Genomic DNA, 15,669 nt, shown 5'->3' on the forward strand with positions numbered 1-15,669 from the left:
ACTCTGTATATTAATTATCACCCACCTCAGTTTTTGACATCTTTCTGGATACAGATTAATGTATTATTCTGTAATGTCTCCCCAGTTAGAAATCTCTCTTGGATTTAACTTTTAGAAGATCTTTTTCACACACTACTGGTTGTCTTTATAAATTTGTTTTTCCGTTCTTTAAGAGTTCTTTTACAATTTTATTTTCACCCTCAGAAACTGATTATTTCTAAATACTCTCAGTCTTAAATCTTTGAATGTGTTGATTATAAATATGAAAAAAATCGAAGAAAGAAAAACTGACTACATGGTCAACGAAATGAAAATAAAATTTATAAATATTTATTCACAAGATTTTGTACAGGATCACGCTCAAGTCTATTCTCATTATTGCTGCAATAAAAATCTAAACAACTACTTGCTCAACAAATTTAAGTATAATTTAAAATGAAAAATTAAACTGTAAAACTCTTAATCACTTCAAAATCGAGCCCGCTTTGGAATGTTCCAACCACCAGCAATGGAAAAACTGAAAAACATAATCGGAATTAATCCTTATAAAGCGGCGAAAACAAATACGATTTGTATTATTGATAAATTTTTTAAACTTGCTTACAAATCAAAATTTGAATCAATACATATGTACGACATTTTAACATTCAATGCTTACATTTTATTTCATTAAAACCATAAATCACACATACAAGAGATCAAGCTTCTGCAGTGAAACCCTGTTTATACATCTCTTGTACAAGAACTTTTAAATTCAGTGTTAGTTCAATAGATTCATGTCTATAATTCTAATAGTGAAATATTTCAATTATACAGAAATAACTCCAAATATTTAATGGTTTTGCCTCAACTCAAATCTGAAATTTTTAGAAAAATCATTTCTCACATGATTCTTTGTGGGTGGCAGGGCTGGACAGATCTATTGCCAGAAGCATGTAACAATTATGACAGTGTATTTGTGTATTTTTTCCTCAACCACGCGACTGATGCTGGTACATAAAATATTGATCTGGAAATATTTCATAAGTTAATGCCTGACTGGGCAGGCAAGTTTTTGGAGATTTGTCTCGTTATGGTAAATCACGTTTCTGAAATTTTTTCAATGCATTTTTTGTATAACTTTTAGGGAAATTTCTTGAACGACGGGAATTTCAAACTACCTAGAATGACAGAAAGTGGTCATTTTGACCGCAATAGGAAAAATTCAACATCATTTTTCTTTCGAAAAACTTTTTAAAACTGCATATATTCAGTTTCTATCATGTTTTCGTGATAAAGATTTTTGGAATTTGGGACAAAATAGTTCATTTGTATGATAAATACTAATATTGTGTTTTGACACCTCAATATAGGTTATTACAATTCTCTGAGCTCTTGTAATTTTTTGCTTCATTTCCACTTGACAGGCCACTGAAAAGGTCTGAAGTATAACCCTGTCGAGAAGTTTGAGGAGAGATCACATTTACACAGAATGAAAAACCATGAATAGCTATGAAATTATGAGCAAAATAAAGTACATAGGTGAGACAGCTTTTCAATACCAATCCCATCGTGCACTGAATGAATTCAGTGTGCTTTCATTGATGTTTTGCTGAAAACATCAATGCCACACATTAGTAGAGCAATGAAATTTCTTAATTTCTGGAAGAAATTTCATTTGCCCATGATTTGAACTTGTCTGTGCACGATACTCAAGACCTAGATGTTCTCTGCTTACCAATGATAATGAGAGTTATTTAGCCATTCGCCACCAACCTCCATTGAGGTGAGCTTGTTGGTGTTTCAATTCAGTAGAGGTTCTGTGATTTGATAATAAATAAATATTCATTCATCACAGGGAGGTTTGAATCAATGCAAATTAACCTTAGTGTTTTTTCTTCAAACGTGAGATCTGGTTATAGTTTCAAAATCAGCAGCAAACAAAGATTTCAGCTAGGGGTTTTTTTTTTATCACCGAATAGGTGAGAAACATGGCAACAATTTCCATTTATTTTGATGCTCTTATCAGTTGAAGAATAAAGGCAATTTAAAAAGAAAGAGAAGAAGCTTGGGAGTGAGGATAAATGTATTACAGCAATACCTTGGTTTTGATTGACTTTGGTTATTTTTGGTTTCAGTTTTCATTAATTATTTTCCACAGAAAATTTGTCTCAGTTTTCACTGGTTCCTTCGGATTTCGTTGCCATTCTCACGTGCTAATTTTTGTTCTTCTGCTCAGTGTGCCGTTGTTTCTTGTTGTGTGAACATCACCCCACTCGTGTAGCCGAACATAGGACCAAAGAAAGTTTCCAGAGCTAGCAGCTCTTCGAAGAAGGCCATGAACATGATCGAGTTGAAGATGATAATTGAAAAATACAAGAGTGGCATTAAGATTGGTGAAATCAGCCGAATGTACAGAAAGTCGCCATTCACAATAAGTTCTATTATGGTGAAAAAAGAAACAATAAAGGAGGCTAAAGGTGTGAATGTGCTAACAAAACAGAAATCTGAAGCAATTGAATTTGGATGAATCAAAAACAGATGGCGATTCTTTTTCAGAGGCCATCATATGTGAAAAGGCGCGACTGTTGTATGCCAATATTTTTAAGGTAATGCCTGGGACAAGAGCTAGTGTATTTAGTGATTTTAAGGACAGCAGAGGCTTGTTCAAAAAATTCAAGAGGAGCACTGGCGTAAGATACAGGGGTTTATGAAGAAAACCCAGACAAAGCTGTTGCAGGCCATGTCTGCACCTTATTTAATGATGCATTGCCCCATTTTAGGCAAATCTTAAAGAGGCAGCAGAAACAGACCTCTTTAGACAGTTTTTTTTGTGCAACATGGGTCCACTGACTCTGAAGCTGATCCTAGCGCCAAAAGACCAAGGAAAGCGACCCCCAGATACCTAAGGTCTTTATGGGGATTCCCTTCCAAACAATAATATCTGCAACTCTTTCCCCCCCCCCCTTCTCGCCATCTTTCATGCGACAAAAAAAACTCTTCAGAAAGGTATAAAAATGTAAATGCCATGTTAAATGTTTATTTATTCTTTACATTAGTCTTTTATATTCACATTTTATGTTAAATATTCTTATTGTTTTAATATAAAACACTATATTTATTCTCTATAAAATGTGTTTTGGTATTGTTTTGGAGTGTCTAGAATTAATTAATTGGATTTACATTAATTCATATGGAAATAAGTGCCTCAGATTTAATTTCGGATTTTGGCAACTGTTTTTGGACGGATTGATAAAAACTGAAGTATCACTGTATTTTCTAAGTCGAAAGCGTGATATGTGGTAAAATCATGACTCCATACATCCTACATCGGGGCCTTTAGGCTGTGATTTTTGGTGGGCCCAAATGGGTGGGGCAACAGTAGTGACTTCACTGTTATGCTAAGGGTACAAGTGGTCTTATAATCCAAAAAGGCATCAACTACTCCTAAAGGACAAAGACCAGTGCACTAGTAGTTACATTACCTCACAGACATTTTCATTTTCTCTTCACAGGAAGCAGCACATCTCATACATCTCATATCGCCACCACAGGCTTGATATTGATTTTTTTTTACATATTTTCAGCATTACCCCCAGTTAATCAAAGTTCCACTGTACAGCAGTAAAAGTCTGAGATTAGCCAGTCCGTGAAGTGGCTGGTGATCCCTGTCCAAGTAATTTTCAGTCAGAAATTGTACAGTAGTAAGTGATTTATGAAAAATAACCAGCTATATACAGGGTGATTATAATTAAAGTTCTGATTCCAAAACATGAATAAGAACTGCTGGTCAGAATGGCTTGAAAATTTGCATGAGTCAATTGAATGAAGCAAAGGAATTTTCTTTGGCAAAATAAAAAAAAAAAGCTTTGAAATGTACAAGTAAATGATGCTGTACTTGGCCAGAGGTATAATCTATTTTGCACAACCACATCATTCCAGCACTTCAACAGTATCAGTGGATAAAATGAAGTGTAAGTACGAGACAATTTTTTTTTATTTTGTAATAATGTGTCTTCCAACATGAGAATGGGTCATAAAGTCCTGGAAAAGTAAAAAAAAAAATTCGGAACTGTTTTTCTTGGGGAAAAACATGCTTTGCTCTTAATGAAGTGGGCTGGCACCAAAATTTTTTTTTTATTTCTCCAGCCCTGGTGGATAGCACAACTTTTATCAAGATGCACATTGCAACACCAGCAAAGCAGTTGCTAAAGAACCATTTTGACAATAGCACCATGACACCACACCAGTTCACCTGAGAGGTGAACGCTACTATAATCTTTGCAACTTTTGGCTTTGGGAATACCCAAAAATGTTATGTGCAGTGGTTGGATTGCAAACTTTGGTAAATTGAAAGCACATGCACATCATTACCATGACATAGGCCTACTCTGATCTGCTGTTGAACAAACACTTTTGTTCTTTCACCTCACAGCCAGAAGAACATGATAAACAACATATTTAACATTTCTTGTGCAAGTTGTAGTTGTTTAAATGACTTCATTTTTGTGAAGTTTCCATGAATTATGAAATCGTGCCATACTAATTCCATTATCATTTTGCCTTGACTAGATATCATATCCACTCTGATTTTCCATGTGCTGGATGAGTCCAGCATCGTCTATTTTACATTTATAAGTATTTTTCTTTCACCGTACAAAATTCCATTAAGTCAGGAACATTCATGCAATTTTTCAAGTCATTCTAACCAGTGGTTTTTTATTTTACAGTGTTTTGAAATCAGAACTTTAGTTATAATCACCCTGTATATCACAAATCATCGCTAACTAATCTGCATTAATCAATGAATGCTTCATTAAACATGTCGTATTTGCCTAGTTTTCATCATAGCTTTTGCAAAATAGTCCTAATTAAGCATATTGAAAGTAACTGGAGAAAACATCTTTATTATGGGGTTAATGGTAACATTAAGAATTCTCAAACACAAAACATCATCTTCAGTTATGGTATAAAATAACTAAATTGCAAAAGTTGGTTTTTACTAAAATGTAAGAAATATTTATAGATTAATTAATATGGGAATTGTGTTAATTAAAATAACAAACATTTTATTTTAAATAATTATTAGAAGTTTTACTGATTTTTCAGGAATTTTATTGTTTTTAATTTAAATGCCATTAAAACCAAAAAAAAACCTGGTTCTTTGGTTTTTTTTAAAAAAAAAAAACCTTTTTTTTACCAACCCCGGTGTTGCTACATGCCAAAGTTGCTTCGCTTCTGTAATTCTAGTGTTAAGAGAATGACCATTAAACAAACTTATGATCATCAATGGAATGATTGAAAATCACTGAGATGTGTGTGCTCAGCTCTGGCTGTTCAGAAAGGATTAAAAGGGTTTGGGAGGTTGTGACATCTGCTAATAAGAAAAAAGTGTTGGTTGTTCCATTCATTTACATACTTACTTGCAGAAGTTTACGAGAAAGATATCTTTATCTGTTGGTCTTATTTGCATTACTACGTTAATGGAACTTAAATTGTATAGTCTGTCACAAAAGTATAACCTCTTTAAACCTGAGACAAAACTAACGATTAAAAAAAATTTTTTTCGATTGATTTGTGTTTGCTATATGTGAAAATACCAGTTTAAAAAAATTAAAAAAAAAATTGATTTAGATCGATATATTTACTATTACCATTTGAGTTGGGTACCCTTATGCCTACCTTAAGTCTTAACTTGAAAAAATAATCATTAAAACCATTTAAAAACCATTAAAAATTAAGGTACACCACTCTGGAACAGAGAATATAGACAATCGTTTTTCTTTAATAATAAATCAATCATTCCACATTTCAATCTCAAATTTTATATACATGAACTCCATGGTGGTAAAGTCATTTCACAATAGTCTAACAGAATTTTTCTCAAGAAATCAATTAACAAAAATTTAAAAAAATGAACAGCCTGTCTCAAAAGTGTCGACATCAAATAACAATCATAAACTATAGACATCAGCATAATTTTAATATTTACAGTTACGCCATTGCCATGGATCGTTAATCCCAAAATATTTGCGACATCAGAGTTTCTGGTGGAAACTTGACATTTGGGGCTTTCCCTGGACATACAAGAAAAATGTAATCTACAGAAAACCAACTTTGCATAATTTGCTACTTCAACACTATAATAATTTAAACTGGCAACACCCGGAATAAATATGAAGCGATAATAAAACCCCTCAAAGTTTTTCTATTAGATCTAGGCCTGAGCTGACCATTCCAACTAACGTCACTTATCAGTAAACCTTGCACCGGTGGATGCAGATTGATCTGTTGAAACAACTAACAATGACTCTTCGTCGTGCTCCTGATTACAAATATAGACGTTCAGATAGTCTTTGGACTTCTGCCGACCTTACACAAAAACCAATACCAATCGTTCCATTGAATTTGAATGCTTCCTACTCCAAGACAAATTTTCATCCTTGCTGATCGTAGTAGAAAGTGGGAGGTTCCCCTTCCCCCATGTCTGAAGTCATGCTAATAATAAGTACAGCCATCAGGTCCATTTAGAATTGAACTTTTTTTACTTCCTGAAGACAACAGTGAACCATTCATCGCTTCAATTCATTGTCATTCTAGCTTAAGTCAAATGATTATCTTTGTAGTGTTCTTTTAGAAGGTATCTACAGCACATGTTTTTAAACACATGCTTATTGCTGGACTGCAAACAGCGATTAACAGTATCCTTAGATACAGGAATTGACAAGCATCGTGAAATTTGGTGCACACACGATTGTGGCTAGATGCAAAAATATCTATATTTGTGGTAAATTAATGTCTCCCAATTCACGATTTCGCATCTAAGTTTTCACGTTTAGATAATATTTTATATGTACCTGATCTGCTGCACCATGTTATCTTTGTCAGCCACACCCTTCAGATTTTAGCCATATTCCTCACAGTGTAATGCATGTTGAGAGGCATAATGAAAACTACTTGCAATACAAATTTTCGAATCAGCATTTATACTCTTTCAATGGTTACATCATAGCAGCCACATTAAAATATCACGACCTATTGCTTTACAAGTTTTTCAAGTAAAGTCTACATACTTTTGAGGCAGGCTGTTTCACATTAATTTTTGTTAATTCATTTCTTGAGGAAAATTTATTTTAATATTTTAAAATGACTTCACTAACATGGAGTTCATATATAAAAAATTACGAGATTGAAATGTGGAACGGCTGATTGGTTATTCAAGAAAGAGGATCGTCTATATACTTTTGCAATAGAGTATATATCTCTGTGAGCTAAGAAGTACGGCAAATAAGACACAAAAGAGTGAATAAACAAGCTTAAAATTACTAATGTTTTCCTTACATTATCTTGATGTATTACAAAGTTCTTGCAATTTTCACACTCATTCTCTCTGTAATGAATTTAAATGTCATTTGGATCCAGAGGTCCATGAAAACCTTGTTTTAAATTGGCAAATATCTTAATCCCATGAAAAAAAATTAATATATTTACTATCAAACGTCCTCTTCTGCCCCTCTGGAAGTTGCTTCTGGCACTATTTCAAACTGCTTCAATGCAGTGAGCGACTTTGAAAGCATAGCAGACACATCTTTTGCTGTTCGTAGCTGGGCGCTAGCAAATTTTTCTAGATTTTCTTGAAACATAGCTATCCTTCTACGATGGAAGCATTTTATCTGAAAATATAATTAAATAAATTAAACATGAGTAAGAAAAAAAAATTTTAATACAAATTTGATTTGCTACAACTGTGTATCGAGAGAAATTTAATATACAGAAAATTATGAAAAGATAGATCATTTTACTGATGATGAATTTAGACTATGCATATTTTAGGTCCTAGTATTCAAGAACTGGTATTCTTATATGCAGTCTATGCTTATTATAACCATTTCATTACAACAACCGGTAGGTAACTTTGGGACTAAGTTCCAAACTTTTTCATGTAATGACTATCCTATATCGTAACAGCCAAGTCTCCCAGATTTTCCAGGAGGCTCCCAAAAATTTTTACTCCACCTCAAGGACTCCCGAAAAAAACATCTCCCGAATTTCCACCATTATTGCAAAAACTCTTTATTTTTGGGGGAGGGAATATTCCCAAAGAATTTATCCGGGGGGGGGGGGAATGTTGCTTTTGTTTTAATCCCCAAAATGACTTAATGGATATAAGGTAAATCCATATTCAAACCCACAATGGTGCTTAAGAGTAAAATGAATCAGAAAATGAATTATTCAATGAATAAGCACAAAATAACAAAATGCTAATAGGCCTATAATCAAAGTTGCTTTCTTGTTATAAAAAGGAGTTTTTATTGTTACAAGACAATTTCGTTGAAATAACTTCCAAAGATCTATGTGGTTTACCTCTTGTCTTGCAACATCAGAGCAATCCTCAAAAGCTTTTTCTGCAGCCTTCTTTGCTTCTTCAGCCTATCATACAAGATAAAATAAAAACATTGAGCAATTGTTTTCGGTAGGTCACCAGCCATACAAATTCTCTTTTCAACAATGAAAATTTTTTCTAATGCTATAATTTCAAGAGCATAATCATCGCATATGCAAATTTTTGTTTTCCAAGAAGAAAGTCTGCCTATAATTCACACCTCAATAATTTCAGGTTTAAAATCCATATAATCTGCAGCAATATTTAACACATGAACAAAATATAGTACCATGAAATGCTTCAGTTCATGAACACCTCGTGCTCAAAAACCCAATTAGAGAAAGTTATTGCCCTTGTCTCGCCTGAGGCTAACAAAGAAAATTCCACATTCCTAAATGAAACATTCGTTGAAATATTTGAATTTAACAATTGGAGAAAAGTTGGGAAAAAACAACATAAACGGGGGGGGGGGGGAATTTCTCCATTAATTTTTGTTGTATTTTCCAACTTTTCCCCAATATTTTAATTTGAATATTTCAGCGAATATTGCACTTAGACACGTGGAATTTTCTAATGCATTTTAACACACTATGGGTGCTGTCTTCAGAGGATAAATATTATATGACCACTATCACCATAGCCCCCACAAGGATGGGACTGCCAGGGGCAATTTCTTTCAAACCAAGCACAACTCTGGTCTATCGCCATGGACAATTTACTACATAGTGAGTTGTGCCTGAAATGTTAGTGTGTGTATTTAACCGTCTAAGTGAGTGCCTAGTATTCTGCCTGATTTTTCAGTGCTGCCATCTATATTTGAGAAGTGAAGTGTAATCCTTATTTTTTGAAGAATGATTGAACATTTGTACCATTTGTAGGCCTATTGCTCTCTGTGGCGAGACATTTTAATGGGGAGATCAGCTCTGTTAAAAGGAACAATTACTAGTTTTTTTTTATGCTATAAATTCACTATAGAAGGGCCTGCTAAAGATACCAGAATGGGGCCCACCTCTTGGATGCAGTGGCCATGACTATCACACTGACCAGGGATCCCACTCTTGCATAATATCATCTGATGTCTTCACACACATTTTTTTCCCCACCTTAGGAAATAAATAGCTGGAGATAATATACAGCAGCATACAATTCACAAGAATATATAAAGCATGTTCATTTCTTAGCATGCATAGAATATGCAAAAAAATTAACTAAGAAAATTTCAAACCAAGAGAGTCACTGTGAGAGCTAGTTTGTTTGGGTTGAACCCTTTCATTACATACACATAAAAAAAAATTTATATATACCATTTCTCTCTTCTGAGGTTTCGCCTTGTCCAGGACTTTATTTGAATTCTCGTAGTCTACTAGCAAACAAGTACGATGATACAACATCTCCTGTAAAAGAATTAAATGAGAAAGTTCAACACATTTTAGAAATATATTTCAATGAAATTCTTGCTGAAGAACTAAGAACACATAATAAAGTGTAATATCATTTATATTTCAATATTTTTTGGCTCCTCTTTTTTGGGTACATTAACCTTTCATCAAACAAATTACCATGGTTCAGAGAATAAGTACAATATTCACTTAAGTTGCAATTATTGTTCTTTTATCTTCTGTTTTGCAACAGTGAGCCATGGGAGAAAATCAAATAAAAAGAAAAGCCATGGCAGGTGATTAGGGACTGAAGAATCTAAAGGAAATATGGAGGGGAAAAAGTAGATACTTTTACAAGTCAGTGAGAATAGGCCAACATTGGGGGGGGGGGGCAATGGTAAAGACAGAGAAGGATTGTTGGCGAACTTCACCAGGATCTGGAGATCAACTTTATCTTTGCAATTTTTGTACAATACAAAAATTTATTTCAAAATGAATCTAAGTAGTATAAAAGGTCTTGCTCCTGGATGTGGGGAGGGGCTGGTTAACACAGACAATGCTCAAGGGACTGGAAAAACACCTTGTTATCGTTGTAATACAAATACAACGCCACAACAAGCAAAATGCCCAACGAGGTGGCTGATAACCCGAGGTGGCTAACAAGGTAGGCAAAAAGTCAGAAGAAACTTAAAAAATTCATAAAAACTGGAAAAATAACTGAAAGAAAAATGGTTTGCAGGGTTAGCATCCCTAGGTCACAGGAACTTTTTGGGATTGAAAAAATAACTCAAAAACAGCCGATAGGTGGCACTGACATACACAAGTCAAAGAAAAGATACGCAAATAACAAACAGAATGCCTCCAAATCGTTTATTACAGCAGTATGTGATCCACATGACCACCACCACAGGGAATAACACATTGCAGACAAGTCACAAATCCAGCAACAGCAGAGGGCACCAGGTCCAAGTTTTCTTATAACCGTCTCATTTGCATATTTTCACAGAAGTTGCTCATACCAGTGCCACCTATCAGCTGTTTTGTTTTAGTTTTTTTTTTCAGTTTTAAAAATTCCCTTGACCTAGTGATGCTAACCCTGCAAACCGTTTTTATTTTGGTTATTTTTCTAGTTTTTATTCATTTTTAGTTTCTAGACTTTTTTGCCCACCCTGTATATCAACATAATTCAAAGTGCATCACATGAAAAAGTAACATTATAGATGATATAGTTATATACACACTACAGAATTTTACTGTGTATGCACTGACATCATCATGCCCCCACCAGTAATATGCTTGCATGCACATTTGAATAGGCTCATAAAAATAACCTATGGCAAACCCATTATTTCTGATCTCTGAAAAATTAACACCCTTTTTTACTACTAAAACTTCATAGATAGACATAACACACAGCATACCTAGGTAAACATTAACTAGCACAGAGCTTTTTTTTTTATCCAGCATGTTGTTTAAAAAAACATGACTTCTTAATTCAATCATTACATTAAGCACAATCATTAATTAAAAAACAAATACAATGGATATCAATGAAATTTTAAGACCAGTTTTACTGATGGATCTTAACAGATTTTTAAATTTGAATTACACTATTTAGCCTAATAACTAAGTTATACATGAATGCATTTTTAATACAATTTAGCTGAAAATTACCTTTTCAGACTCAAAATACCTTGCATAAAGTTCAAGATATGCTCCTAAAGTGATTTCATCATTATAGGACAAGACTTCTAATCCATGCTGAAAATAACAAGTGCTTAAAATGAATTTCAAAAATTAACAAAACTAATTTCTTGAGATGTATTTTGCATAACCAATGATAAACTAGAAAAAAATAATGTACAATACATGGCCAAGAAAAAAAAAGTGAAAGGCTCAAAAGGGAAATTTATGATTCTGGACTGTTTTTATTTGGCTGATTAAGATCAGCAATACTGTGCAGCAACAAAATGAAGTTTTTCATAATGAATCATAATTAGACATAACACATAATTAAAATACTTTATTAATGAGAAATGTGGAATACAGAGAAAAGGGGAGGGGAAAAAAAATTACCAAAGAGCCAAATGGCCTTAGGTAATTACAAATTTGGAACAAATCCTGTAAGCATATAAATAAATAAAAAGATAAAAGCAAATTAACAACACCTGTGAACAGAAAGTAAAAAAAAAAACACTAAACACCAGCTTGATAGGTCGTGGTGGCAGCAGGAATGTGGTGATAATATTCCGATTGTAGAAAAAAAGGGGGGAAAGTTAATTTAAAATGTAAAGTAGGTCCAAATGTAACACAGTAGACTCTCAAAAATCACAGCACCAAAAGTTCAAGTTTCTAAGACAATGAAAAATTTTTAATTTCCTTCTTGACTAACTCCCACTTTTTTCCATCCAAAAAAACTCAAATTCTTTATTTTTTTTCTTCCAGGAATACTAAGTATTATACTGTATAAGCATTGTACAGTAATTTCAGTTAGAAACTATAACAGCCCTATAATTCGTAACTGGTGTAATAAACTGTTAGACTCCCTTGAATGGACAAAGACCATTTTAACTTTCGGGGGGGGGGGGGGGGTCACTGAGAAAAAGAAGCAAATTTGACTGTTATTTTATTTTAGTATATATTTTTATCATAGTCTACAACGATGTAAAAACGATTCCTTGACGTGCTCAGAGATACCAGGTATGCTTTTGATGTCTGCCGTAGCGGCCATAATCTGCACTACGAGATCCTCCGATGTGTCCATAGGCATCACATAATACAGTCGAATCCCATTATAATGACCGCCAAGAGACCGGAGGTATCACTTTGTTAAAACGAAATTTCGTTCCAGGTTGCTTAGCATTGTCCCTATGTAAGCTTATTTGGGGGATTAAAAAGTATTTGTTAAAACAAGATTTTTGCTATAACGGTATTCGTTAAAACGGGATTCGACTGTATTCCGTTTGAGGAGTGCATACACTGCACGGTCTCTTTGCATCATGCTGTGCTGGGTGAAAGGTCCCTGTCTCTTGTAGTAGTCCATAGATCAAGGCAAAGGCAGTATCGTGCGGACAACGCCTCATCGGATATTGCTGTTGGTATAACCGCAACATTAAGCACCCATTGCCATCTGCTTCAGTAAATCAGATCCATATAAGCATATACCTCATTCGTGTAGTCAGCTATCACGATACTCATTGAAATTAACTGTTACATGTGCTTACTACTGCAATAGCGCTAATTTACGTTGTCCGCAGAATGTTATCCTAACCCAGTGCATGCGTTTCACAATGCTGCTCATATCAGATATGGCAATTAAACCCACGAACGCATTCAGTGATCAACTGACATTCCTCTTTCGTCTCCTCTGGACTCGGAGCCTGAATGCGTTTTTTGCGATTTTCACCCTCTCAACAACGTGGTTTGCAACACCATGTTCCATTACAATTTTTGTTCCTTTTGATGCCTACTAACAACCTTTCGAGTTTGTCTGTCCATTGACAGAACACCCTGTATAAATATGCAAACTTAGTCTTATAGAAATTGTGGCCATAAAATTTCATAGAAAGTTATATAATACTCACAAATGCCACCATCTAATTACAGAATGTGGTTTATATTACACATTCTAAGGACAGATAGTGCATAAATTTATTACAATAAAATTTTTAATTTCAAGCAGATACTTTTATATATATACTGTTTATTAAATGAAAAACTTTTCTCATTTTTTAAAACATCTTATAACACAGGAGAAGAAATAGAAATACAGTAAGTATACATATATCTAGCTCTGCTTTTATTTATTTATTTTTAAAGTGAAGACAACATTTAAAGCATTTTTATTGTTTTAAAGATAATTTGAGTTTTTCTATGTGATCTGAGGTCACCTCTGTCCCATCCACCTTATATTCTTGAGACTACAGTAGCAGAGTATCTCATGACATTTAACCATCAGCTTTATTCTTCAATGGATATTTGCTTCTATGAAAGCGATGGCGAACCCAAAATACATTTACTGAACATGAAATGCATTTGCTAAAAGAGCATAAGGCACCATTTTTATACTTGGATTGACCGACCACTAAGTGCCACATCATTTTAAGCACATTATGATTATGATCCAAAACTGGGATTTGTTGAACTATGCAAGACTATGTAACAGCTCTCTTCCCAATAAAGCAACGTACAGTGTAAAAAAGGTGACATTTTCACTAATTTTATGTATTTTATTTTATTTTCAGAAAATGACTAATCAAAAATATTCTATTTTAAAAAAACATCATTTTACAATTGAAGAGTTTCACCAAACAATGATATATGTCATTTTTTCAAAATTTAGAGAACAAACAATAAAAGTCATCACTGAATTCTGGAAACACCTTTTTTGCATGGATTACAGCTGCGTAAAGGTACATAGCTACTACAACTGTTGGGTTCTACAGGAACGTGTAAGGAAAGCTGTATATGGGACATTTCAGTCATAAAACCAATTTCACAAAAACTTAACATTGACCATTATTCTTGACCGAATGCTTCAATTATAATAGAACTTCTGATACCTGGAGGAACTAAATTGATTTTTTTTACATGTGGGGTATTTAAGATATGTGTGGGTCAAGCGGTTTAAGAAAGGTCAATGACCTAAAGAGTTAGAGTTAGTTACATTAATAAAAATAAGTTAATAAAATTACCTAAAGTTAAAAAAAACACACTTAAAATGAGTATAAAAGTAATTTTTAATCAATTTGATAATTTTTTCACACCATGGTCATTTTCTGCACACGAGGACTAATTAGACCGGGACTTAAAATTTATTGCTAATTCAGAATAGCAGCGTTTAACATTTTGCTTTTTTTATACTCACCGAGAGGTTGGTGCACTAACCCCTTATTGTGGGACTTCCTGTAGTAGCAATCTTTTTCTGTGTTTATGTTGTCACATATCTATTGAAGGACACATTAGGAATCGAATTCACGACACCTATAAACATCCTTTAGTACTTTAAATGAGTGTCTTATCAACTTGGGCCACCATGCCCACATAATTTTCGTGTGCGAGTCAATTTTTAAAATTTCAGTAATGCAAAAAGTTTATAGCCATGTTTAGCTTGGATGCATTCATTTTAGCCATTTACAGCTCCACAGAGATATTTACTCATATTCAAAATCTTTCTTAGTCTAAAAATGATTTCTAAACCGATTCCCCCCACTTAGGTTATTAGTTATTTCATTACTAGGGAGGTCTAATATATTGCTAATTAAATTGTATATGTTTATGTAGAAAAAAGTGCATTTTATCAAAATAGTTAGATAAATATATTTAGTTATTTACTCATTTATTGTAATATAAATTATACAAACTGATGCTCACCCGAGATATTTCTAAAGCCTCGGAAAAAAGACTACATAGCCTGGAAAAGAAATTTAAATAAAAATTTCTTTCACGAATATTTTTATCATGTGGATTACGTGTAAGTATATACTGTGTTTACATACAAGTGAATGAAAAAGAAATAGTTTTCATAAATTGTGGGGAAAAAAACATACACATTATAACAAAAAATCCAACTGTGACCAGCAAAAAAAAAAAGTGTTCAACAGTATCTTATTTTTAACTATAAAGTTATTTTTTTAAGAAATACTTACTTGGTCCCTGATTTGGCATACTCATCATTAGTGCCATAACTTAATGTGAAGGCAGTGGCTAAATGACCTAAAACAGCACACACCCCTAGGAAATAATTCATATTATTTAAAAAAATTCATAATTACCACTTGATGATCCATATGGTAGCGGAACAAAGATAATGTCATGAGAATAGCAATTATAAACAGAAAAATATTTTTATAACAAGATTTATATTATCCAGTCATCTCTCAGTATACACAGCGGTCATACACATGGTCAACACAAATATAGAAAATC

The 15,669-nt window shown here is 33.5% G+C and overlaps 1 protein-coding gene across 1 annotated transcript in view; it reads right to left on the reverse strand.

Moving 5' to 3' along the window:
* Nucleotides 1-308: 308 nt before the first annotated feature.
* Nucleotides 309-15,669, reverse strand: part of LOC149075573 (sorting nexin-32-like) — a 55,036-nt gene continuing 39,675 nt past the window's right edge. The window contains exons 9-15 of the mRNA XM_089243060.1: nucleotides 15,390-15,474; nucleotides 15,115-15,154; nucleotides 11,416-11,502; nucleotides 9,667-9,756; nucleotides 8,344-8,409; nucleotides 7,471-7,652; nucleotides 309-517 (exon numbers count right to left, since the gene is read on the reverse strand). Coding sequence (XP_089099186.1) covers nucleotides 7,473-7,652; nucleotides 8,344-8,409; nucleotides 9,667-9,756; nucleotides 11,416-11,502; nucleotides 15,115-15,154; nucleotides 15,390-15,474 — 548 coding nt within the window. The 3' untranslated portion in view covers nucleotides 309-517; nucleotides 7,471-7,472. The remainder of the gene's footprint in view (nucleotides 518-7,470; nucleotides 7,653-8,343; nucleotides 8,410-9,666; nucleotides 9,757-11,415; nucleotides 11,503-15,114; nucleotides 15,155-15,389; nucleotides 15,475-15,669) is intronic.

Source organism: Pholcus phalangioides, unplaced genomic scaffold, assembly GCF_987345545.1.
Source record: "Pholcus phalangioides strain wild (caught in Gottingen) unplaced genomic scaffold, Ppha-v1.0 ptg000015l_1, whole genome shotgun sequence".
In the NCBI taxonomy this organism is placed as follows: Eukaryota; Metazoa; Arthropoda; class Arachnida; order Araneae; family Pholcidae; genus Pholcus; species Pholcus phalangioides.